This window comes from Epinephelus fuscoguttatus, linkage group LG18 (genome assembly GCF_011397635.1).
Source record: "Epinephelus fuscoguttatus linkage group LG18, E.fuscoguttatus.final_Chr_v1".
Lineage (NCBI taxonomy): Eukaryota > Metazoa > Chordata > Actinopteri > Perciformes > Serranidae > Epinephelus > Epinephelus fuscoguttatus.
The window spans coordinates 876,300-901,988 of NC_064769.1; the positions used below are offsets into that span (position 1 = coordinate 876,300).

The following is a 25,689-nucleotide window of genomic DNA, read 5'->3' on the forward strand; positions in this document are numbered from 1 at the left end:
TGAAACTGGTGATTTCCACCCCTCCGCACATCAGTTTATCCAAAGTTCCTAAGAAGTCAAACCACAGCACGTATCATATTCATTGATTTTACATAGAAGACTGCAGTTACTGCCGAGTTAGAGCTCAGACCTTCATTGCATTTTAGGTGTTCCCACCCAAATATGTGCCACTGTTAAAACAAATTATAATATACACACACAGTGCAATTACAATTTTTTAATGTGTGTTTTATTTATTGACTTAAATGATACGGTAATCCCTCAGTGCAACTGAGGTCCAAATTCGCCCAAATGATGCTGACTGCAGGGAAGATCATAGGAGTAAGACAGCTCTCCTCTCTACACCAGGGGTGAAACCCCAAGCCAAATTTCCCTTGTTGACAATAAAGTTTACCTTGACCTTGACTTGATATTTTTCAGGTATAGTGCCAAACCCCATGGTTCAGCAGCCATCCATGACAGGAGGATTAGATACTGCGTCTCCCATCACATTCCCAGAGGAGCAGGAAGATCCTAGAGTGCCTGGACACACCAATGCTGGTGGAGGCATCTGGGGCTTTTTTAAGGTAATATTACTCTAATCAAATTGGGTTTGACATCTTCTAACTATATAATCACAAAAACTCTGTCTGTGTGTGGGTGTGTCTGTGTGTGTGTTCTACGTTTTTCTCCTCACTGACTTGGTCAATCCATATGAAATTTGGCACAGTGGTAGAGGGTCATGGGAGGATGCGAATGAAGCAATATTACATCAAGTGGCCAAAGGGGGGCGCTATAGCAACCGATTGAAATTGTAAACTGAGAACAGAGAACCCATAACTTCCGGTTATATAGATTTTCCACCATTTTGAATTTTTTGAAAAACACTTCAAATTGATCTCTTCCTAGGAAGTTTGACCGATCTGCATGAAACTCGGTGTACATAATCTAGGGACCAATATCTAAAGTTCCCTCTTGGCAAAAGTTGGAAAACTGAGCTTCTATAAGGCAATGAATATTGCAGAGGGCGTGGCTCATCACATAAAGGTGTATAACATGGCAAGGGTTTCACTGATCACCACGCAATTGTAGGCATATGACCATACATAATCTGAGGGGACCACTCCGTTATTGACCCGATCAAACAAAATGGGGGCGCTAGAGCACTAATTTCTTATCTAGGCCTAACCGCCATATCGATTTTTACTAAACTTTGTAGATATGTAGAACAGGACGCCTCAAGCTGACTGGAGAAAAGGTGTATAACAACAGAAAAATGCTTAAAAAATGGCTAAAATCCGACCGATCGCTGTGGCTCCCCCTGTGGCCAAATGTTTTGTTTTTTTTTCGTTTATTTTTTTTCAAATTTTTGGTATGACTAAGTCATGGTATGGTATGCTGTACATAATCACGGAAACTGTTGGTGTGTCATTCTGTCAGTCAGCCGTTCTGTCTGTCCCATGTTTTTCTACTCACTGACATGGTCAATCTATGTGAAATGGAGTTAATTGTTTAACTTAGGTTCAGGAGCAGGACCACGCCTCAACCACTCCTCTAATCACCTGACTAACATATATATAACAGCACAGCTCTACCACAGGCCTCTCAGATCTCTCGAACATTGGCGACCCTACATAGGTTATCTCAGCAAGTGTGTTTTTTGTGCGTACTCACTGATGGATCACGTGTTGCAAGTCAACCTGTCCGAATCAGACTCCAACGACTTGTACGACTCTCTGTTCGAGCCAGGTGATCCTCTGACCCTGTCTCAGCAGTCTGCCGGTAGCCGAAACTCCCAGGGGAGCCAGCTGCGCTCTGTGGTCCACATCCCTCTGTCTCGCCGTGGTTCTCCGTCGGGCTCCATCAACGAGATCGCCCCAACTCCTAGTGGATCTCAGGCCTCCTCTCCTCCGTCCTCGCGGGTGGGAAATCTACGCCACGTCCACAACCATGGGAGCCAGCGGCGGTCTTCTCCTCCTCCTTCCCGAAGCGGTGCAGCGTCTAGTTGACCTCGCCGCTCCCGCGGGGCTCCGTCACGCTCAACTCAGCCATCTCCACCATCTCCATGTCCACAGCAAGAGCCCGACATCAGGGATCGGACCATTGCTCGGCTCCAGCGGTTCCTGAGGGCAAAAAACATCCCCTTCCACCGCAGCGACAACAAGTCCAGGTTGTTCCAGCTCTATTCAGCCGCTGTCCGGGCTCCCGAGGCCACAGCTCCTTCTCCCAAGCCGGCCGCACTTCCGGGTCGCCCTCCGAGGCCTACTCCCGCCAGCGTCACCGTCGGTGACGTCACGGCGCCTCCACCACTCCAGCTGGAGCAGCCTCCCTCATTCATTCCCCCAGCCGGGGGTCAGGTCGTATCACCCCCTGTGCCTGCTCCCTCAGACGCAGATATGTCACGCGCCATATCTGCCTTCTTCTCCTCCCTGTCTCGCAGGCCTCCACTCTCACCCGTGCACACACATCCTCCATCCCCACATCCCTTTCCTCTACCCTTCCTTCCAACTATCCTGTTCCGGCTGGCATCGCAGCCCAGGAGCCCCGTTCCGCAGCACAACAGGCTCCTCCGGCGGGTGTTTCACTGCCTTCCACTCTCTTTCCGACGTGTCTCTCCTTACCCCTCCCCTACCCCCTCCCTACCCCCTCCCTTCTCCAACACCCTAATGTTTTTTCCTCTGCTGCCATCTACACTCTGGCCACAGCCACACCACCAGCTCCACCGGCCTCTGCCATTCACCGCCCCTCACCCGTCTCGCACTCACTGCGCCAGCAAATACTGTCCGGTAATTATGTAGACCTAGCCCAGCTCATTCAGCCATCTTTTTTCGACAGTAGTCAACCCAGGGAACTGCAGACTGTCCTCGGTCCAGTTCTATTAAAGCAGTCAATGCCAACCAGGTCCAAAGACTTGACTCCTGTCGAGTTTGCTCTCGCTTTCTCCCTTTTTCGCGATGTCATCTGCTCTGCTTTTCCTCACTGTCGATCAGAGCTGGACCACTATCTGTCCATCGTGTTGGACATGGCTTTGCGTTTCGGGGGGACGGGATTTTACACCGACCATGTCCGGCCGGTTGCAGCAGCTAAACCAGGGGACATACTGGGGGGCCCTCGATTCAGAAATATACTGCCGCATTTTCGCAGCTCGTTCCTCCCTCTCCTGCGACTTATGTGGCGCCCCTTCTCACCCGGCGTCTGCATGCACTATCAGGGCTCCTCCACCGCACTCCCGCCCCACCACCCCACGCAATGCTCCGATCTTCGACCGTCTGTCTTCCGCTGCACTCCCCCCTCCTGTCATCCCCAGAGCTAAGGACGCACGTCCCACTGTCAACGTGCCGGTGCCAAAGGGCGTCAACAAGCGAGGACGGCCGATCCTCTATCAGGGCGGCAGGATGGTGTGCAATAATTTCAATCAGTGGGGTTGCAACTCGTCCGGCTGCCATCTCCTGCACGTCTGCTCCTTCTGCGGGGGCGCTCACGCCAGGACCACCTGCCCCCACAATCCCACCAACACAACAGCATGACTAGAACGTCACCTCGGCACGCCCATCAAGGTACGTGCACTTGCTGCTGCTCTCAGTGATCACCCTGATAGGCAGTTTGCCGATTTTCTCATCTCTGGCTTCACTCACGGTTTTCACCCCGGCATGGAGGTGCTTCCTAATTTTTCCCACACATGTCACAATCTTCAATCCGCTCTCACTGAGCCCGACACTGTTGACACGTTACTGGCAAAAGAGGTCACTGAGGGATTTATGATAGGCCCTTTTGATCATCCTCCTTTCCCCGTATTCCGTATCAGTCCCATCGGTGTCGCCACACGCAAATACTCAGGAAAAAAGAGGCTGATCATTGACCTGTCGTCCCCACACGGCTCAGACATCCCGAGCATCAACAGCCTTATTCCTAGCCCAGATTTCTCCATGCAGTACGCCACCATTGACCACGCCATGGCACTGATTCGTCTGGCGGGACACGGAGCATGGCTGTCTAAGGCTGATATCACGAGTGCATTCAAGGTCTTGCCCATTCACCCCGACTTCTGGTGTTATTTCGGTGTCTGCTGGAAGGGGGCTTACTACTTCTCCGTGCGTCTCACTTTCGGCTGCAAGAGCAGTCCCAAAATCTTTGACTCCTTATCCGAGGCTCTATGCTGGATCCTCTCCAACAATTACAGGCTCCCCTACGTCCTTCATCTCCTTGACGATTTTCTTGTCGTGACTCCCCCGTCCTCACCTCCTCGCCACGGTCTCACTACACTTACATCTGCATTTTCTGACCTCGGTGTCCCTCTGTCCGAAGAAAAAACTTCAGGACCTGGCACATCCATTGAGTTTCTGGGCATCACTCTGGACTCAATGTCATTCCAGGCTTCACTGCCCTTGGAGAAAGTGCAGCGCATCTCGCTGCTCTTGTCTAATTATCTTCTGACAGACAGGTGTACCAAACGCCAGCTGCTCGCTCTCCTCGGGCACCTCAATTACGCCATCCGCATAATTCCACAGGCAAAATCTTTTCTTTCTCAACTGCTGACCAAAGCTGCATCCATTCCCTCTCTCCACGACCACGTGGTTCTGGACGACACTTGTAAAACCGAATCAATCAATCAATCAATCAATTTTATTTATAAAGCCCAATATCACAAATCACAATTTGCCTCACAGGGCTTTACAGCATACGACATCTCTCTGTCCTTAAGACCCTCACAGCGGATAAGGAAAAACTCCCCAAAAAACCCCTTTAACGGGGAAAAAAAACGGTAGAAACCTCAGGAAGAGCAACTGAGGAGGGATCCCTCTTCCAGGACGGACAGACGTGCAATAGATGTCGTACAGAACAGATCAACATGATAAATTAACAGTAATCCATATGACACAGAGAGAGAGAGAGAGAGAGAGATGCAGGTAATGACAGTATCTTACAACAACATTAATGAAAGTAATAATATTATAGTTATAGTTCTGGTTACTGCGGTACAATATGTTGAAAGTATGTATTAATATCTGGCAGTATACATGTGTGACAATAGTCATATGTGTATAATAACAGAAGAAGTATGACTAATGATGGCAGCAGCAGCAGGAGGCATCTGGCGGGACCACGGCAGCAGCACAACCACACACGTCACGCTGTCCAGGCACCGCTGTGATATGAGTTAATCTGAGAGACAGTGGAGCACAAAGGCTCCGGAGAAGAAGCCGAGTTAGTGACATCCAGAATGGCCGGGTTAGCTAGATGCAGTAATAGGATACGAGAGAGAGAGAGAAGGAGAGAAGGGGCCCGGTGTATTATAGAGGGGTCCTCCGGCAGACTAGGCCTAAGTCAGTCTAACTAAGGGCTGGTACAGGGCAAGCCTGAGCCAGCCCTAACTATAAGCTTTATCAAAGAGGAAAGTCTTAAGTCTAGTCTTAAATGTGGAGACGGTGTCTGCCTCCCGGACCGTAACAGGAAGATGATTCCACAGGAGAGGAGCCTGATAGCTAAAGGCTCTGGCTCCTGATCTACTTTTGGAGACTTTAGGGACCACGAGTAACCCTGCGTTCTCAGAGCGCAGTGTTCTGGTGGGATAATATGGTACTATGAGCTCTCTAAGATATGACGGAGCTTGACCATTTAGAGCTTTATAAGTTAACAGTAGGATTTTAAATTCAATTCTGGATTTTACAGGGAGCCAGTGCAGAGAAGCTAAAACAGGAGAGATATGATGGCGTTTCTTAGTTCCTGTTAGTACACGTGCTGCTGCATTCTGAATTAGCTGGAGAGTTTTTAAGGATTTACTAGAGCTACCTGATAATAGAGAGTTACAATAATCCAGCCTTGAGGTAACAAAAGCGTGGACCAATTTTTCTGCATCTTTTCGGGTCAGGATAGGCCTAATTTTCGCAATATTACGCAGATGAAAAAATGCAGTCCGTGAGGTTTGCTTTAAATGAGAATTAAAAGACAAATCTTGATCAAATGTTACTCCGTGGTTTCTTACGGTAGTGGCAGGGGCCAGAGCAATGCCATCTAGAGAAACTATGTCATCAGACAAAGAGTCTCTGAGTTGTTTGGGGCCAAGAACAATAACTTCAGTTTTGTCTGAATTTAACATCAGGAAATTGGTGCTCATCCAAGTTTTTATGTCTTTAAGGCAATTATGGAGTTTAGTTAATTGATTGCTTTCTTCTGGCTTCATTGATAAATACAACTGAGTATCATCCATAACAATGGAAATTTATAGAGTGATTTCTAATGATGTTACCTAAAGGAAGCATATATAGAGTAAACAGGATTGGTCGAGCACAGAACCTTGCGGAACTCCAAAACAAACTTTGAAATGCGTAAGGATGGTTCATTAACGTCAACAAATTGAAAAGCGATCAGATAAATAAGATTTAAACCAGCTCAGTGCTGAACCTTTTAAGCCAATTAAGTGATCCAGTCTCTGCAGCAGAATTTGATGGTCAATTGTGTCAAGCGCGCACCAAGATCTAATAAAACAAGTACAGAGACAAGTCCTTTGTCTGAAGCAATCAGAAGGTCATTTGTAATTTTAACTAGAGCTGTCTCAGTGCTATGATGCACTCTAAATCCTGACTGAAATTCCTCAAATAAATTATTATCCTGGAGAAAATCACACAGCTGGTCTGCGACTACTTTCTCAAGGATCTTTGACATAAAGGGAAGATTAGATATTGGTCTATAATTGGCTAACACCTCTGGATCCAGGGTGGGCTTTTTTAGTAGAGGTTTAATTACAGCTATCTTAAAGACTGTGGTACATAGCCTGTTAATAAGGATATATTAGTCATATCTAATATATGAGTGTTAACTAAAGGAAAGACCTCCTTAAGTAGCCTAGTTGGGATGGGGTCTAAGAGACACGTTGATGATTTGGATGAAGAAATCACTGCAGTCAATTCTTGAAGAGAAATTGGGGAGAAGCAATCTAAATATATATTAGATTTTACAGCTGTGTTTGAGGTTAGATAGGTACTATCTGAGGGCAGGAGGTCATGAATTTTGCCTCTAATAGTTAGAATTTTGTCATTAAAAAAGCTCATAAAATCATTACTGCTAAGGGCTAAGGGAATACAAGGCTCAACAGAGCTCTGACTCTCAGTCAGCCTGGCTACAGTGCTGAAAAGAAACCTGGGGTTGTTCTTATTGTCTTCTATTAGAGCTGAGTAATAGTTTGCTCTGGCATTGCAGAGGCCCCTCTTATAAGTTTTGAGACTGTCTGTCCAGATTAAACGAGATTCTTCCAGTTTGGTTAATCGCCAATTCCTTTCAAATTTTCGATATTTGTTTTAACTTACGGGTTTGAGAGTTATACCAAGGAGCGAACTTTCTTTGCTTTTTTAACTTCTTTTTAAGAGGAGCTACAGAGTCGAGCGTTGTTCGTAGCGAGCCTACAGTGCTATCAACAAAATGATCAATTCGGGAGAGGTTAAAGTCGGCACGGGAAACCTCTGTTACTGAAGGTATTGGTATTGAATTTAACGACGAAGTATCTTTTCCTTAAGTTTTGCGACAGCACTATCTGATAAACATCTAGTATAGTAACTGTTGCTGAGTGGCATGTAATCGAGTAAAAAGAAATCAAAAGTAATCAGATAATGATCTGATAGCGAGGGATTCTGTGGAAAGACTTTTAGGTTATCAATTTCAATTCCATACGTCAGAACTAGATCGAGGGTATGGTTAAAACAATGAGTAGGTTCATGTACACCCTGACTGAAGCCAATGGAGTCTAATAATGAGATAAACGCGGTAGCCAGGGAGTCATTATCAACGTCAACATGAATGTTAAAATCACCTACAATAATAACTTTATCTGATTTAAGAACTAAACTGGATAAAAACTCTGAGAATTCAGATAAAAATTCAGAATACGGGCCAGGAGCACGGTACACTATAACAAATAAAAGTGGCTGCGAGGTTTTCCAGGTCGGATGTAAAAGACTAAGAACGAGGCTTTCAAATGAATTATAATCTAGTTTAGGTTTAGGGCTGATTAACAGGCTAGAGTTAAAAATGGCTGCAACTCCCCCTCCTCGGCCGCTGCCTCGAGGAATGTGGGTATTATTATGACTGGGAGGAGTGGACTCATTTAGACTGACATATTCATCTTGACACAGCCAGGTTTCAGTAAGACTGAGTAAATCAATATGATTATCTGATATTAATTCGTTGACTAATACTGCTTTAGACGATAGAGACCTGATATTTAACAGTCCGCATTTAATTCTCCTGTTTTGTCTTTCTGTCACAGAAGAGGTTTTAATTTTTATGAGGTTGTTATGCACAACTCCTCTTTGTTTAATTTTAGATTTAGATAATTTAGGCGGTCGGGGGACAGACACCGTTTGTATAAAACTATTAAAACTATGGCTGGGTAACTGAACTAGAAGCTCAGAGAGGCGTTTAGGACTGCGTCTCCGAGTCCTGGTCTCAACTCTGGGTTGTCAGGGATTTAAATTACTACTACTTATTACTCCGACATCGTTTTTGCATATTCACACACCGAGGCAATATTAATTTTAGTGACCTCCGATTGGCGTAACCGGGTGTCATTGCCGCCGACGTGAATAACAATCTTATTGAATCTACGTTTAGCTTTAGCCAGCAGCTTTAAATTTGATTCAATGTCGCCCGCTCTGGCCCCAGGAATACATTTGACTATGGCTGCTGGTGTTGCTAACTTCACGTTTCTCAGAATAGAGCTGCCAATAACCAGAGTTTTATCCTCAGCGGGTGTGTCGCTGAGTGGGGAAAAGCGGTTGGAAACGTGAACAGGCTGGTGGTGAGCCGTGGGCTTCGGCTTGGAGCTATGCTTCTGGCAAACCGTAACCCAACCTCCCGGCTGAACGGGAGTTACCGGAGGACAGTTAGCAGAGGCTAAGGCTATGCTATGTGGCTCCGCACCGGCTACAGGGGACTGGCTAACTACCGCAGCTGCTGAATGGTTTTCCATGGTGCGGAGCCGCGCTTCTAATTCACTAAGCCTCGCCTCCAAGGCAGCAAATAAGCTACACTTGTTACAATTACCACTGTCGCTAAAGGAGGCAGAGGCATAACTGAACATTTGACACACCGAGCAGGAAAGAGCAGGAGAAGGAGAAGTCATGGCTAAGCTAATGTAGCTAACAAGGCTAAGAGCGTGCAAACAACAGCTAAGAGATTAGCGAGAAAGTCGTAGAAAGGAGGAGAGCTATAGGTGCTTAAACAGAACCAGTGTGGGTTATGACTTGAAGTAGACGTAAAAGCAGCGTTAAAGCAACTGAGGTGAGAAAGCAGGCAAGTGGAATTCACCAGAGCAGTACAGAGACACTGTCACAGAAACACCGGAAATGACACAACTCGCTTACCGCAATATGTCAGCACGTCAGCCAGATCGTGGCTGACTGCGCTCTGAGTATGAACCGAAATGCGCATGTGGCAGCAATTTCTGTCATCCTGGAACGGCATCTCATTCTTCTATGACGACTTCATCACCCATCCCGAGGACATTCAACTCTACACGGACGCGGCTCCCTCCGTAGGTTTTGGCGGGTATTACGGGGGGAGGTGGTTTGCTGCCGCTTGGCCCTCCGAGTTCGAGTCCCTCGACACAGAGTCACGCTCTCCCTTGTCTGCTCTGTACGAGCTGTACCCCGTGATCATCGCCACTCTAATCTGGGGGCACGAATGGTCAAAAAATGCATCAATATCCACTCTGACAACACAGCAGTAGTAGATATAATCAATAAAGGCCGTTCCCGTTCCCCAGTCATCATGCCATTCACTCGCAGACTCACTCTCATCTCCGCTCAGCATCAATTCATCCTCCGTGCATCTCACATTCCCGGTCACCACAACGCTATTGCTGACTCACTCTCCCGCTTCTCTTTCCAGAAATTCAGATGCTTGGCTCCAGACTCGGATGTCCATCCCACACCAATCCCACCGTTTTCAGCAACCATATTCAGCTAAATCCTAATCTGGCAAATCTCACTCACACCTCCCAAGAGGCCATCCTTAACAGTTTAGCACCAAGCACGCTATCCGCTTACCTCACCAGCTGGAATTCTTTCAAGAATTACCACACTACTTATCATCTACCGTTTCCCTCTCTGGACGCCTTGTCCATGTGCAACTTCATCACACACTGTCATACCGTAACAAAAATCCGGGCCTCCAGCATACAAACATGTCTAGCTGGTATCAATTTATTCCATAAATTATCCACCGGCCTCCCTTGTCAATCAATCTCGCATGCTCACGTCACCATGCTAATCAAAGGCTTACGAAAGCAAGAACCAGCGCTGACAGCCAGACGCCTCCCCCTCACCTCCGATCTGCTCTGCCGCTATATACACACTCTGCGCTCCGGTTACATCTCCCCCACAGTCGACTTAACACTGGAATCAATGTTTCTACTTGCCTTCTTCGGATTCCTGAGGTGCTCTGAATTCGCTCCAACATCATCTGTCTACGATCCTTCCCGTCATCCCAGTCTATCCGACATCACCACCCACACTTCAGACTCGCTCATATTCACGCTCCGCAGGAGTAAAACTGATCAGTTAGGAGTAACCTTTCCCATCTACATCTTCCGCCTCAACTCCTTTCTCAGCCCGCACGAGCCATTGACCAGATACATCCACACCCGGTATTCCGCCCACGCTTCACCACAAGATCCCTTCTTCCTCACCGAAACAGGGAGGATGGCCACCCGTTTCTGGTTCCAGAAACACTTCCATAACATCCGCCGTCTCTCGGAATTTCATCAGATCATTACTCTTGCCATTCGTTCCGCATCGGCGCCGCCTCCTCAGCCACCAAATCAGGTATTTCAGACCAAGTCATTCAGGTCCTCGGCCGCTGGTCTTCACAAGCATATCAAACCTACATCCACAATAACCTCAATGATCTCTGTCTAGCGCACGACAGACTAAGCCTCACTTAATCAGACTCTTATGGGGGCTTCCTAACTGCACGGGCTCATCAGAACACGAGACGGAACCCCCACACTGAGTCTCTCCGCCCACATCTACACCTCACCCAGTCCGACCCTCCGATGACGTCATCTCCATCCCGTTCATTCACCTGCCAATCTGCACTCCCCCATTCATCACCACCCCATTCATAACCATTTTCTGACATCACATCCTTATTAAACCTTTAAACTGCATATCGTTGTGGTGTGGTCCTTGCTAGTGAAACTGCACATATGCATTGAGAATTGGCATGGGTAAAAGGTGACAAACCTACCAATGGGTATGGACTAGTAATATAATATTTGACGAGTCCTTTTCAGACATATAATACATAACATTGCTGACTTCAGACGAGCTATAGGATTGTTAAGTATACATCCATACTATTTACACAACTGCTTTGTTTAATAGGGATGTAATGATCAATCAATCTGGATCGCTATATCGATTCAATGATCCAATATAATCAATGCAAAAGACTGATGAAAACATCAATCCATATTATTATCTTTAGGATATGCCTTTATTTTTAAATTCTGCGTCACCATCAAACAGCAGTAGGCAGACGACAAGCAGCCGATAAAAAGAGGATTAAGTTATTAAATTAGGAATAAAAAAGCAGTATGGAAATATTTTCAATTGTGGAGAAAATTTGGGTCAACAGGCAGCACATGCCGTATTTAAACAATGCCGTCATGAGATAAAACAGGACGTAACATTACCTCCCTGGATGGGCATCTCACTCTGCTAACTTCTCACTGCAGCAACATTAGCTGCTCTGTTTCAATGATATTCAGCTGAAAAAACATGCACGCGGGCTGGAATTCAACCGTGTTGTTCTGCCAGGAGATGCAGTGACTTAAACCAGCGGTGAGAAAGAAATATAATAAGGTTACATAAACCATGCTCTGGTATGTGACCTTTACGGTAATAAGAAATGAACCTGTTAGACATGTAAACAGTAGCTGAAATATGATTGAGTTTCTCTATAGTTGTTTGGTGGTTGATGCGATTTCAGATTGATACGCAAACTGTGAAAATGTGATTAATCTGTATGAAAGTGTCCAAGTCGATCTTAGCAGTAATATGACATGTTCTGACAGGCAAACCCTGCACAGTGCTCTGTCATGTCCTATGTTTTGTCTGTGTCTTAAGGGAGTAGCAGGTAACCCTGTAGTAAAGACAGTCCTGGACAAAACCAAGCATTCTGTTGAGTCCATGATCACCACTCTGGATCCTGGCATGGCTCCATACATCAGTAAGTCAAGCAACTCTCTCCTTATCACAACATTACCCCATAATGAAAAAAGCTAACTAAACATTCACATGTCCTCCATTAATGTTCGTGTATCGTTGCTCACCAGAATCTGGTGGGGACATTGATATTGTGGTCACTTCAGATAAGGAAATAAATGTGGAGGCAGTCAGAGACGCCTTTCAGGAAGTTTTTGGGATGGCCATGGTCACTGGAGAGCCCGGTCAGTCTAACATTGCCCCCCAACCTGTGGGCTATGCAGCGGGTCTCAAGGTCAGTTAACTGCTGCTTCTCTTACCTGCTTATTGATTTAAAAAAGGTCTGTGTCAAAGAAACAGAGAAGACAGAGCTACTGTAGTAGCTAGATTGATAAGGTTCATACTGTCTTCTTATTTAGAATATTTGAATGTTTTCTTATATTCAGACAGAACAGGATGAAAGGAGATGTGTTTTACCTGCTTGACAGTTTCGACTGAGACTCCAGTCTTCCTCAGAAGCGTCATCCGACATGCTGCTGATGTGTCATATATCAGCTGGTAGGCCTGACAGACCAATCAGAGTCTGTCAGGCCTACCCCGCCTCCCGCGTCGTTGTTCGTTTTCTGGAGTAGGGAATCGCAGGTATGCGAGAGGGTGTACGCCCCCTCGTCCTGGTTGATCTGTGTGATGCCTGATTTGAGGTTTTCCTGTTCTGCTTTGTCTTTTTTGTGTCCTTGTGAATCGTCCCGCTGTCTCTTTTTCGCAATCTTTTTGATGTTCTTATTTCCTTGTGTTGAACGATCTGCCTGTTTCCCCGATATATGTTTTCGTGCATGATTTGCATGGTATTTCATATATGACGTTGCATTTTTTTGTCCGGTTCTATTTTGTCCTTTGGGTGTACTAGTACTTTTGTTTTTGTCATCTGTCTTCTGTGTGTTTTGTTTTCCTTTCTTTTTCCTTCTTTTCTTTGTTTTTGACTTGTTGTTTTCCTTTGTTTATGACCCATCTGGGATATTGGCGTGTGAGTGTATGTTGTATGTGCTTTTCCTCCACCGACTTTTATGAAACGTGATATTTTTGGGTTTACAGCGTCCATGAGTGGCCAATTTGGCACTGAGCCTCTGAACAACCTCTGGAACAAGTGTCTCATGTTCCATGTTTATATACTTTAGTCTGACAAAAATATGCAACAATATGTGCGTTTTAGCTAGCTAAATTTTTTGCCGTTAATAATTTGCAGATTTTTTGACCGGGCAAAATTCTTTTGATAACTTTAGATCAGGTCCATCTCGACAAGTTTCATGCAGTTTGGACAAAATCTGTAGGAGGAGTTCGAAAAAGTAGGTTTTGGATGTGTAGCGACTTAGCGAAGGAATTGTGCAGTGGAAGTGGGCGGGGCCTATGTCAGCAAATTTAGGGAATACGGCTATATAAAGTTTATGGATATGTGATTTAAAATGTGGAAGTAACAGGAAAAAACGCGTTTGCATCTGTTATAGCGCCACCTAGTGGAGTATCTGCGCAATTTTTGGTATGGTAGGTCTTTGTCCTATTCTACATGTACTCTATAAATTCACAGCGCTTAGAACAATAGTTCAGCTGAAATTAATGTTCGTTGTTTATCTTGTAATAAGCCATGCCCACTTCGACCAGTCATGACCACCTTTAATATATAGCCTCAGGAATGGCCCTACATTAGCCTGAGTGTCAGACTGAAGCTCCCAGAACCTTCAGTCTGACATCGCCTCCATTGAAGGCGATTTACAAGGGGGGACCCAGAATCTGACGTCATTAGTATCCATGCCTCGGGGCTGCCGAAAAACAAGCGAGCATTGCCTGTTTAAAATGTCTCCGTCGTCGTGCACGCCCAGCTGCATCGCCGTTAAATCCAGTTTAGCAGCTTCCTTAATTTGGTCCTCCATTAATGGGAGTAGTGGCGAAATACCTCGATAGCATCGTTAATGTGGTCTGTAGGATGTGCAGCGGTCGCCATTGTTGCTATCCTCACCAGTTACCCACCGGCATACAGCTTGACATCAGTGTGGCGCTGATTGGCTAATCGCTAGACCCGCCCCCACCCCCGCCGTTCATTGGTCCGTCCATCGTTTGGACGAGATAAATCACAAATTCATTGCAGTATGCCAGACCAGAGATGCAAGCCTACTCAGTTGAGTGGGCGGGGTCTATGGTCTGGAACCAGGCTAGCCCTACACCAATTTTTATGAAATTTAATGGGTATGATGTCAGCAAATCCAGCTCTATTCTTGTGAGTCAAGGTGCCAAGTTTCATGCAGTTCGGTCAAAATCTGAAGGAGGAATTCGAAAATGTATATTTTGCGGTTTTTACCATTTTTGGCAGGAAAAAAGTTAGGCGGAAGTGGGCGGGGCCATGCACACGTGATGATCTTCGGATAGCACATGATCACCCAGCTGATGATGTCATTTCCGCATGTGAAAGTAAGAGCACGCAGTCTTTCTCTGAGCTGTTTTTTGTTGTTGTTGTTTTAATAAAAATCAGCGATAAGTAACGTGCATTCATTGTTTAATGTTAATGTCATACAGTGAGTAGTGTGTGTTTATTTGTTCTATGTATCTGGCACACACTTTTGTATACGTTTCTGTTTGAGTATGAAAGGCACGGTGGCTTGACTGCTTCTTCAGTTGGCAGTTATCAGCCAACTCATCCTTTTATATTTTTCATTTCGAGTAGGATTAAAGTCACAAAGCACTTCACATCTTATTATAGTGTACTCTTACTAATGTAGTTGTAATGTCTGTGCTGACCGCACCATGTTTAGTTAGGTTACATCGTTTCAGTGAGGTTACGTTAACTATTGTAAGATATGACAAGTGGCAACACCCGGGTTAAGGTCTTTGATAGAACAGCTGTTGGTGTTGGTAGCTCTTTTTGTTTAGAAATGTAACATTGTAGTTGTATTGTTCATTGTTAATATGTAGATCGCGCTAAGCTAACGTTAGCTACTGAAACAGCATTGTAAATAGACCAGAAGTCAGTACCATCCAACCTGTAAAGAGGGCCACGGTAGAAGATGCTGGTGAATGACATCCAGACATCTCTCCACAACCTTTTAATGCTAGTGTAATCAGTACAAATTTTGGGGTTTAAGATTTAGACATTTTCAGCACAGCATTTAAAAGACCATTTTATCGTTAAACAATAATAGATAATAAATACAGCTATTCATAAAATATATTTGTATTCATAAGAATGAATAAAAATGCAAAATATAAGTGTACCTACATCTGATCTAACCCATGCAGTCTATGTTCCAACTGCTGAGTTTTCTAGTTCCAATAGAGCCGTAAGTCACGATGACACAAAAACACTTTGACCAGTAGATGGCGGTAGCAGGTCTGCTGGAAAATACCAATTATGCTAAAAACAACAAATGGGGTGCATCATTACAATAAATGCAATGGTAAGTGAAACATGACACAAGCTATCTTTTACAGGTTGGATGGTACTGACTTCTGGTCTATTAACAGTGTATAAAATGCTGCACCCTGCTTTCGTCCCCCCAGCCCACAACATGAATGTTTACTGTTCCCATGGCAACAGATGCTGTTTCAGTAGCTAACGTTAGCTTAGCGCAATCTACATATTTACAATGAACAATACAACTACAATATTACATTTCTAAACAAAAAGAGCTACCAGCACCAACAGCTGTTCTATCAAAGACCTTAACCAGGGTGTTGCCACTTGTCATGTCTTACAACAGTTAACGTTACCTCACTGAAACGATGTAACCTAACTAAACACGGTGCGGTCAGCACAGACATTACAATTACATTAGTAAGAGACTACACTACACTACACTAATAATAAGATGTGAAGTGCTTTGTGACTTTAATCCTACTTGAAAGAATAAATGAAAAATATAAAGGATGAGTTGGCTGATAACTGCCAACTGAAGAAGCAGCCAAGCCACCATGCCTTTCATACTCAAACAGAAATGTATACAAAAGTGTGTGCCAGATACATAGAACAAATAAACACACACTAATACTCACTGTATGACATTAACGTAAAACAATGAATGCACATTACTTATCGCTGATTATTATTAAAAAAAACAACAACAAAAAACAGCTCATAGAAAGACTGTGTGCTCTTACTTTCACATGCGGAAATGATGTCATCAGCTGGGTGATCACGTGCCATACGAGTGCATTTTCGTTTGGACCGGCGGAAAGTTTGTCTCAAAAATCCGTGTGTGTAAAAAGCAAATCCACACGCATAGAACTGAGATCCACAAATGTTTTTTCGATTCACAAATAAAAACTGAGTTCGCAAATGCCTGTTCGAAAGTTGTAAATGTTAGGAAGATATTCACAAATGCTTTTCATTTATTTGCAAATTAATTTTATGTATTCACAGATATTTTTTGTATTTGTGCAATGTGTTTTACATTTACAGATTACACATTTAAACACAGATTGTCGATCTGTTCACACACATAATTATGAAACGTGTGCAGATCAAGAAATATTTGTAAATCACCCTCTGTGCATTTACAGGTATTAATGAGACAAATCTAACTCCATAATCCGTGGATATAAGGCTTTGGAGTCTGCGACATACGGTGTGGGAGTTACATGCCAAAATGCATTGGCCTTGATTGTAGCACCCCCTGCAGGTGCACATATGTACATTTTTGCGTCTGAGGTCCGGTGTAGCCTCCAGCACCACTTTTACTTACGGAAAAATAATAGTACACTCAGGACACTCCCCTGGAAAAAAATCAAATTCAACAATAGCTCGTCCCCAAGGCCATCACAGATCTAAACAAAACTCAAAAACGGCAGTGACGTGTAAATGTATCTGTGATATACTGTATGTTATGTGTTGAGAATCCATGTGTGTGTGTGGCAAATGTATGTTGTATCTGCGGGGTATGTGTATATGTCAGGTTGGCACTCAAGATGTATGGAAGCGTGAAGAAAATTTTCCCTAATAGGACAAATAAACTATTCTAATCTAAGAAGATGTATAATAATAATAATAATAACAATAAAAATCTGAACAAACACAAACTCTGCTTTGTTCTGGTGGTGGGTTAGGCAAAGTTGCCCACGGGTTACATCTGTAACAGGAAACCGATGGAGTTGGTTTTTATTCCCACAGCTGGGGAAATCACACCATTTTGGCTTTCCCCTTTTTACCTATAGCAGCTGACGAGGGTGTGTCGTGAGCCTGAGCCAGTGTTCGCGCTGTAGTAGTAGGTATATATAGGGCTAGTACATCTTTTTCCTCACTAATAATAGCCTACTTGTTCTCTGTTGGAAACAGTCGATGAAGTTTTCGTTAGCCGTTGCTATCCTGCGCACCTGCACGGCGTGGTGATGAACTGTCTAATTGATTTCTGTTGGTGTGCTGTCTTGCGGGCCTGCACGGCGGAGTGATACTGGTCAGAAAATAGTCCCAGTTGATAGCAAGGTCTGACGTAATGCGGGGATATTTTAAAATTATTGAAACAGTCTAACAAAACACATGCATACTTTTTTGTAGCTTAAAACCTTTTGGTTACGTGTCCCCCTTATATCTTCAGAACTAATTTTTCTCCGGTAAGCTACTGGCCATTTCTCAGAGCAGGAGGCTTGTTGACAGTAGTGACACCGTCACATCAGAGCTGCAGGTGGTTAGCATTTCACACAGCTTCATGTCCAAAAACCCGAACTATTCCTTTAACTTGGTTCACTACTGCTTCTAGAATATCTAGGTAACGATACTGTGAGAACTGTCTTAATGTCTTTAATAGTTGTCAATAAGTCTATATACTAACAGCAACAGCAACGACATCACATTTAATCCTCTTTGAACTAGGGTAATAAACAAGGAGTGGCCCTTTAAAACTTCAAACTAGAATTGGGCCTGTGTAAACCAAGACATCAGACAAGACTGATATTTTCCTATAAATAAGAGCCCAGAACAGTAAAGTTATGGAGCAGGTCGCAGAACATTAAAGAAGGCAATAAGGGAAACATAAGTAAATAAAAGGTTAAGTTAGTAAATAAAATGTAGGTAATTGAGTAGGGTAAAAAAAAAAAAGGTTAAATAAACTTAAAGTTACAATGTGTAATTTACGTGGTTGTTTATTAGCAAATATCAACTATTGCTTTCATAAATATATATTTACTAAAGTGTAATGCAATTCACATACAAATGGAAGCTTTCTCATAGGCTTAGAATGATTTCTCTATATATACAGAGGCAGGGCGCGGTCTGTTGGAGGCTGCCTTCTTGCGTCGCCATATTTGAATACAGTGGCCGAAAGAGATATATGCGCTTTGCCTTTCGCGTTTACCTAGAACTTGCTGTCACTGGAGACGGTTAAGGTGAAGATCAATCCGGGACGCTTCTGCATGAACCTGCTTTGTACTTTTATGATTCTGTCGCACTTTAAATGGAGGACCACACATATGTTTTGCCCTGTAAGAGGGAAACACCAAATAAAAGAAAAAGATCAGATAAGCGAGGATGGGACAAAACGCAAGTGAATATCGGCGTTGCTTATTCCAGGTGGAAAGAACTCCTGAAGGAGAAGGATTTCACAAAGGATGCGGAGGTTGCCTGCTTTCTGCTAGACAGGTAATGCAGTCTGATATTTTAAAATCATTTTGGCTTCATGTTTGCAACTACTTTTCCCTCTCTTCTAAATTCGAGTGACGGCTACGTTTACGTGCTAACATTATCCCAGCCTTGGCTAACGTTATCCCAGAGCTACAGCTAAATGGTTAGCCTAGCCTAATCTTTTGATTCCTCTCACGCTGCCGAGAAGGCTGCCACCCTCTCCTCCTCCTCTTCCCTCTGGGTAGCCGGTCTTCCTTCTCTCCCTCTCCCTCTCCCTTTTCCTCATCTCCCTGTGTCCTGTGGAAGAACACTCTGGAAACACATATATTATAATTGTACCAACCTATATTTGCTGCACTGTGCCGTGACTATCACATAAAACGTGTTATTTTAGCATTACTGCACTAATGCTCATGTTACCAAAACAATTAGAAATAAAACACTCCTAACATATATCTCACAGATAACTATATCTCACTGGTAAGCTATAACATATCGTAACATGGTTTAGATTCCTAAATAAATATTCACCTCATCGCTAGATACTCCTGAAAAACTTGAAAAACTCTGCTGTCTGTGCAAGGCTTTTTGTCCTACGAGGCCACCGTCACACCCGACGGGAGGGGTGAGTGAGTGAGTGCAAGTGAGCGCTGTAATCTAGAGTTTGACCGCTGATGTCACCATTTTTACACACTGAGGCTTTAAGTAAAATGTCCCCCAGTGCTCAATGTGTAACAAAGCATCCCTTTAAATCTTTCTATTCTATTCTATATCCATCTATTCAATAATAGTTAAATAATCATTAGCACCATGTTGAAATAAAGTCAAAACCAGGGTAGTCCAGCCCTCTGATCACTTTTTCGTGAGAATTGAGAACTGTCATGTGTCCCACAGTCAACTTGGTATGATGTCTGAGGTGCACATATAGCACTTGACATGAGTGATCAAACCATATTGATCAAATGAAAGATGGACACAGAGGTTACTCCATAAGACATCATTTGGTTAACAGTCTGTATAGAAAAACATTATCTACTAAAATAATAAAATTAGAGAGCACAGACTTGAAAAACCACCAGACAGTGTTGTTGTGTAAACAGGCTGCAATCAATTTCAATTTCAATTTTATTTATAAAGCCCAATATCACAAATCACAATTTGCCTCACAGGGCTTTACAGCATACGACATTCCTTTGTCCTTATGACCCTCGCAGCGGATAAGGAAAAACTCCCCAAAAAAAACCCTTTAACGGGGAAAAAAATGGTAGAAACCTCAGGAAGAGCAACTGAGGAGGGATCCCTCTTCCAGGACGGACAGACGTGCAATAGATGTAGTACGGAACAGATCAGCATAACAAATTAACAGTAATCCACATGACACAATGAGACAGAGAAAGAGAGAGAGAGACAGAGATGCAGGTAATGACAGTAGCTTACAACAACATTATTGAAAGTAATAATATTATAGTTCTGGCTACTGCGGTACAATATGTAGTCATATGTGTATAGTAACAGTAGAAGTATGACTAATGACTAATGATGGCAGCAGCAGCAGGAGGCATCTGGCAGGACCACAGCAGCAGCACAACCACACACGTCACGCTGTCCAGGCACCGCTGCGATATGAGTTAATCTGAGAGACAGTGGAGCACAAAGGCTCCGGAGAAGAAGCCGAGTTAGTGACATCCAGAATGGCCGAGTTAGCAAGATGCAGTAATAGAATACAGAGAGAGAGAGAGAGAGGGAGAGAGAAGGAGAGAAGGTGCCCGGTGTATTATAGGGGGGTCCTCCGGCAGACTAGACCTAAGTCAGCCTAACTAGGGGCTGGTACAGGGCAAGCCTGAGCCAGCCCTAACTATAAGCTTTATCAAAGAGGAAAGTCTTAAGTCTAGTCTTAAATGTGGAGACGGTGTCTGCCTCCCAGACCGTGACAGGAAGATGATTCCACAGGAGAGGAGCCTGATAGCTGAAGGCTCTGGCTCCTGATCTACTTTTGGAGACAATGCAATGTTCAAAAGTGTTTATAACGACTCTTATGTCCTTAACTTCTGGGTCTCTTGTATAAAATTCTAACAATGTGTAGGAAATGTTTTACAGTCTTGCAGTTGTGGTAAACTTAGTTAACCTGCGGTTTGTTCACTCACCGGGCCGTAACTTGGGCTAGGAGAGCACGAAAAGCACCCTGTCCAACGTGTTTTTCCTTGTGTGGTTAGTAATCAGTTTTATTCATTAACTTGCCTGTTCTCCAGAGAGGCTGCAGCTTCAGCCGGGGTGTTAAACTTGTGTCTGGTCCCGTCAACCATTACCCGTAGCTTGGCAGTTAAGAGAAGACTGAAGCGGTACCCAGCTTTTCTTAGCCGGGCCTTGATGGGGGTGAAGAGGGCTCTTTTTCTGGCCACCTCGGCGCTGTGATCTGCGTAGATGGGGACCTCCGAGCCCCTGTATGAAAGGGAGCCTTTAATTTTTGGGATCAATTTTCTATTGAGTTTGAAGATATGCATACATAACAGAAAAGACAAAACGGAAAAGTTAAAACTAATTGCGACTACCCTCTCCCCACCCAAAGATCTCCATATCGTTCGCAAAGGAATGCGTATACATGACAGTTAAACTTACTAAAAATGTTATCAGTTGTGCACAGTTAATCGATTTGCAGTTCAATTGCAACATGACCCACAACAGGAAACAAAAAAACATCTGTTGTCTGGCATAGAGGCCTTCCAAAATCACAACACAATAAATGAAAAATTATCCAAAGAAATAGGAACTGTGGTGCATAAATTCATTCCTCCTAGTATTACAGATCATATCACAACGCCTGTCAAGATAATCATAACTAAAAACTTTGGAGAATCATGCTGCACTGGAAAATATAACGTTACATAAGTTATTGGATTTTACTTTAAGGACAACGTGGGACAGCCGTTTTCTTGAGGAAGAGGTGTTTCGGGATTGGATGTCTTCTCTTCTTCGGCTGGCAGTAGTCATCTTGGGAGAAGTGAGCACTGCAGACCCGATGGTTTGCAAGGCGCAGTGTCTGGAGAGGAGTGTTAGCATCCATTCGTAGCACAACTAGCTTCAGCATCTCACCGTCCGACAAAGGCAGCCTGTGAAAGCTGTACGGCGTGTTGCGCGACATCCTGTTCTTGAGTTCGGGAAAAAGGCCCGTTTATTTGAGCACTCCAAAAACTCCGGTAACACTCCAGGGGGTAGCACGTAAAACACTCCGTCCCAAACTCTGACTCTTCTGACGTAACACACACACTTAATACACAAATACTCACTCACTCAGTACCCAGTGGGGCAGCCCTCCCCTTCTCTGCTCCAACACTGACTGACAGCTGACTCCACTCATAACACACTCACCATTGCCCCAGGGCCGCTACAATATGTGACCAGCCATGGAAAAACCAGGAACAAGTCTCCCGAGAGGCATTTTGAGTTATTTACAAATTCTGAAAGTGTAGTTTCTAAGCTTTCCAATGATGTCTAACTCATGGAAATCTGAAAATATTTGAAGAAGTTGTGGCCATTTGAATGCAGGCACTCCTCAAACTACTTTACTGAGAAATCCAGCCTGAACAATTTTGAATTCTCAGGTGCCAGGTTACACAATGCTGCTCATTTGCATCTCATGTAGATAAGCCCTACCCCCTACTGGTCTAGATCTCAGTGACATCTGGTATCTGTTAAGCTGCAGGGCAGAAACTATTGTAGTAGTTTCAACAATATAGTTAATGTTGATGTAGTGTTATTTTCCTTAAGCACTTTAGTGGACTGATCAGAATCAGAATGTACTTTTTTGAAATGTAATTGCTTTTGTTACAAAAAGCCCCTGAATAAAGTTGATCATTGGGGGTGTACTATTCTGTATACAAACGTGTGTTTTGTGTTCTTCTGTGCGTGCGTGCGTACGTACGTTTAATCCACAGTAAATGCCCTAAAACTCAAAAATCCGCCAAGCAAGTATACACGCAGATGACTGGTTTGACTTTGGCTCAGCGGAATGCTAGCAGCGCTGTTTGCGTTGTAACAGCCACAATTTAGCTCTTCTGCAGTGCGTTTTTCCTGGTCCATCTTCATTCAATGATGAAAACACATGCAGCTTCCAGAAGCAGCAGTTCCTTATGTAGGAGGGGCTGGCTGCATAAGTAGCCATGTGGTTCAGCTGATTGGCCGAAAAAAGAACAAAAGCACGTGAATAGCCAAAGAAAGCCAATATGCAAATTTACTGTTGTCATCGCTGTACCCCCAACTAGGATCAAAGCATTTCCTCTAAAACAACCCAAATTCAAATACAAAGTTTATGGTTTTAAGTCCACCAATACTGTTATTTGAAACATGGAGTGGCTTCTTCATCATTTCAACTTACACATTCTGCAAAAAACCAAAAATCACTATTTTTTTTAAAAAAATCAATTTTTTTTTTCTTTTTTTTTCTCGACTTGTGCCGGGCCGACTTGTTGCTGGGTTTCTCGTGGCGGGCCACATATGGTATCTACAGAGATAGCACTGGCGATCTGAACCGGTCAGTGGTGAAAAAAAGCACTTTTAATGAGCAAACTCATACGGGACGCATTTGCCCCGTTACCGTTTTAGCTTGTTTCGCGGCTCCCGGCTGCATCCGCCTCCCTCAGTACTGAACCAATTTTAGAATGAGTGGTACCCATGAATCATATGCACACATACACATGGGGAAATAGAGCCCAGGTTGAAAAATACCGAAGTTATCCTTTAAGGCTCTTGTCCACAATAATATACAGACCCTTTCCAAAAAATTAGAATATCATGGAAAAGTTGTTTCATTTCCATAATTCCATTCAAAAAGTTAAACTTTCATAGATTATAGATTCAGGGCCCACAATTTTAACGATTTCAAGTATTTATTTGTTTATTTTTACATAATTTGGGCTTCCAGCTCATAAATCCCACAAATACAGGAATTCAAAAAATTAGAATACTGTGAAGAAATCACCATTTACTTCTCAGTTTTTGCAGAAAAAAAGAAAGAAATTAGGATCACATCAAATCAATCAAAATATGGTACTTTCAAAACGATATGTCAATCTTCAATACTTGGTTGGGAATCCCTTTGCCTTAATCACTGCCTCGATGCGCCGTGGCATTGAGGCAATCAGCCTGTGGCATTGCCTGGGAGTTATGGAAGCCCAGATTTCCTTGATGCTTGCTGTCAGCCCTTCTTTGTTTTTTGGGTCTGGTGTCCCTCATTTTCCTCTTGATAATACCCCATAGATTCTCAATGGGGTTTAGGTCCGGCAAGTTGGCTGGCCAGTTAAGCACTGTGATGGCATGGTGATGACCAGGTTTTGGTGCTTCTGGCGGTATGGGCAGGGGCCAGGTCCTGCTGGAAGATGAAATCTGCATCTCCATACAGATCCTCAGCAGAAGGAATCATGAAGTCCTCTAAAACATTCTGGTAGACTGTTGCGGTGATCTTGGATTTAAGAAAGCAGAGTTTACCAACACCTGCACCGGACATTGCACCCCAAATCATGACTGACTGTGGATATTTCACACTGGACCTCAAGCAGCTTGGGTTCCTCACCCATCTTCCTCCAAACCCTTGGACCTTGATTCCCGAATGAAAGGCACACTTTACTTTCATCGGAAAAGAGGACCTTGGACCACTGGCCAACAGTCCAGTCCTTCTTCTCTTTGGCCCAGTTGAGACGCTCACGTTGGCTCAGGGTGAGAAGTGGCTTGACCCGAGGAACCCGACAGTTGTAGCCCATCTCCTGGATGCGTCTGAATGTGGTGGTTTTTGAAGCTGTGACTCCCGCCTCATTCCACTCTTTCTGGATCTCTGCCAGATTCTTGAATCTTCTCTGTTTGACAATCCGCTGAAACCCACGGTCATCTCTTTTACTGGTACATCTTCTCCTGCCACATTTTGCCCTTCCACTAGACTTTCCGTTGATATGCTTGGACACAGCACTCTGTGAACAGCCAGCCTCCTTAGCTATGAACTTTTGTGGCTTACCCATCCTATGGAGGGTATCAATGATGGTCTTCTGGCCAGTTGTCAAGTCTGCAGTCTTCCCCATATTGAACCGAACTGAGACAATTGAACCAAACCGAAGCAATTTAATGACACCTGGGGAAACCTGTGCAGGTGCTTTGAGTTTAGTAGATGATTAGTGTGTGACACTCAGTTTAAAACATTCATGCCCTGCAAAATTTGGGCTGATTTCTTCACAGTATTCTAATTTTTTGAATTCCTGTTTTCGTGGGATTTATGACCTGGAAGCCCAAATTATGTAAAAAATAAACAAATAAATACTTGAAATCATTTAAATTGTGGGCCCTGAATCTATAATCTATGAAAGTTTAACTTTTTGAATGGAATTATGGAAATGAAACAACTTTTCCATGATATTCTAATTTTTTTGGAAAGGGTCTGTAGTACTCTCTTTAGCACCATGCATCCTAGCCACTGAAAGTTCCATAATGATGACATCAACGTATATTTTTAACCAGTGGGATTTTATGAGTGTGGAGGCTTCCAACGCAAAGCTAGGATTTTTTTTTTTGCAGCTGTTAAACCACCCAGTAAAATTATTTTTTGATGTTGTGAAATATTTAGTGAGGATAAGTCGTTAAGGAGCGTAACAGTAGGGGTGCATGGTACCTCACATTCCACTATTCTTCTTAAAACAGAACAAACTGATCTCCAAAAGATAGATACATCCTTACAGAACCAAAACATGGGCATAAAAGAGCCATCGAGTCCGTCTGTACAAAGAGTGCATGTTGGTAGTGGATTAAGTTTTAAAGCGTTCTTGGGAGTGAGATAGGTTCGATGAAAAAAATTAAGATGAATCTGCTGATGATTAGGATTTTCGGAGGTATCGTTTATACATTTCCAGATGTCCCAGTCCAGTGGCTCATTAT

The 25,689-nt window shown here is 43.8% G+C and overlaps 1 protein-coding gene across 4 annotated transcripts in view; it reads left to right on the forward strand.

Annotated features, from left to right (window-relative positions):
- The window catches only part of prrc1 (proline-rich coiled-coil 1), a 68,050-nt gene that overhangs the window by 20,751 nt on the left and 21,610 nt on the right, over positions 1–25,689 (forward strand). For 2 of the 4 annotated variants that reach the window (XM_049604087.1, XM_049604086.1), the window contains exons 4-6: positions 421–566; positions 12,102–12,204; positions 12,311–12,474. In XM_049604087.1, the coding sequence (XP_049460044.1) occupies positions 421–566; positions 12,102–12,204; positions 12,311–12,474 (413 nt within the window). Of the gene's footprint in view, positions 1–420; positions 567–12,101; positions 12,205–12,310; positions 12,475–18,726; positions 18,796–25,689 lie in introns of all 4 variants that reach the window. The other 2 variants (XM_049604085.1, XM_049604084.1) reach the window with 2 other exon arrangements.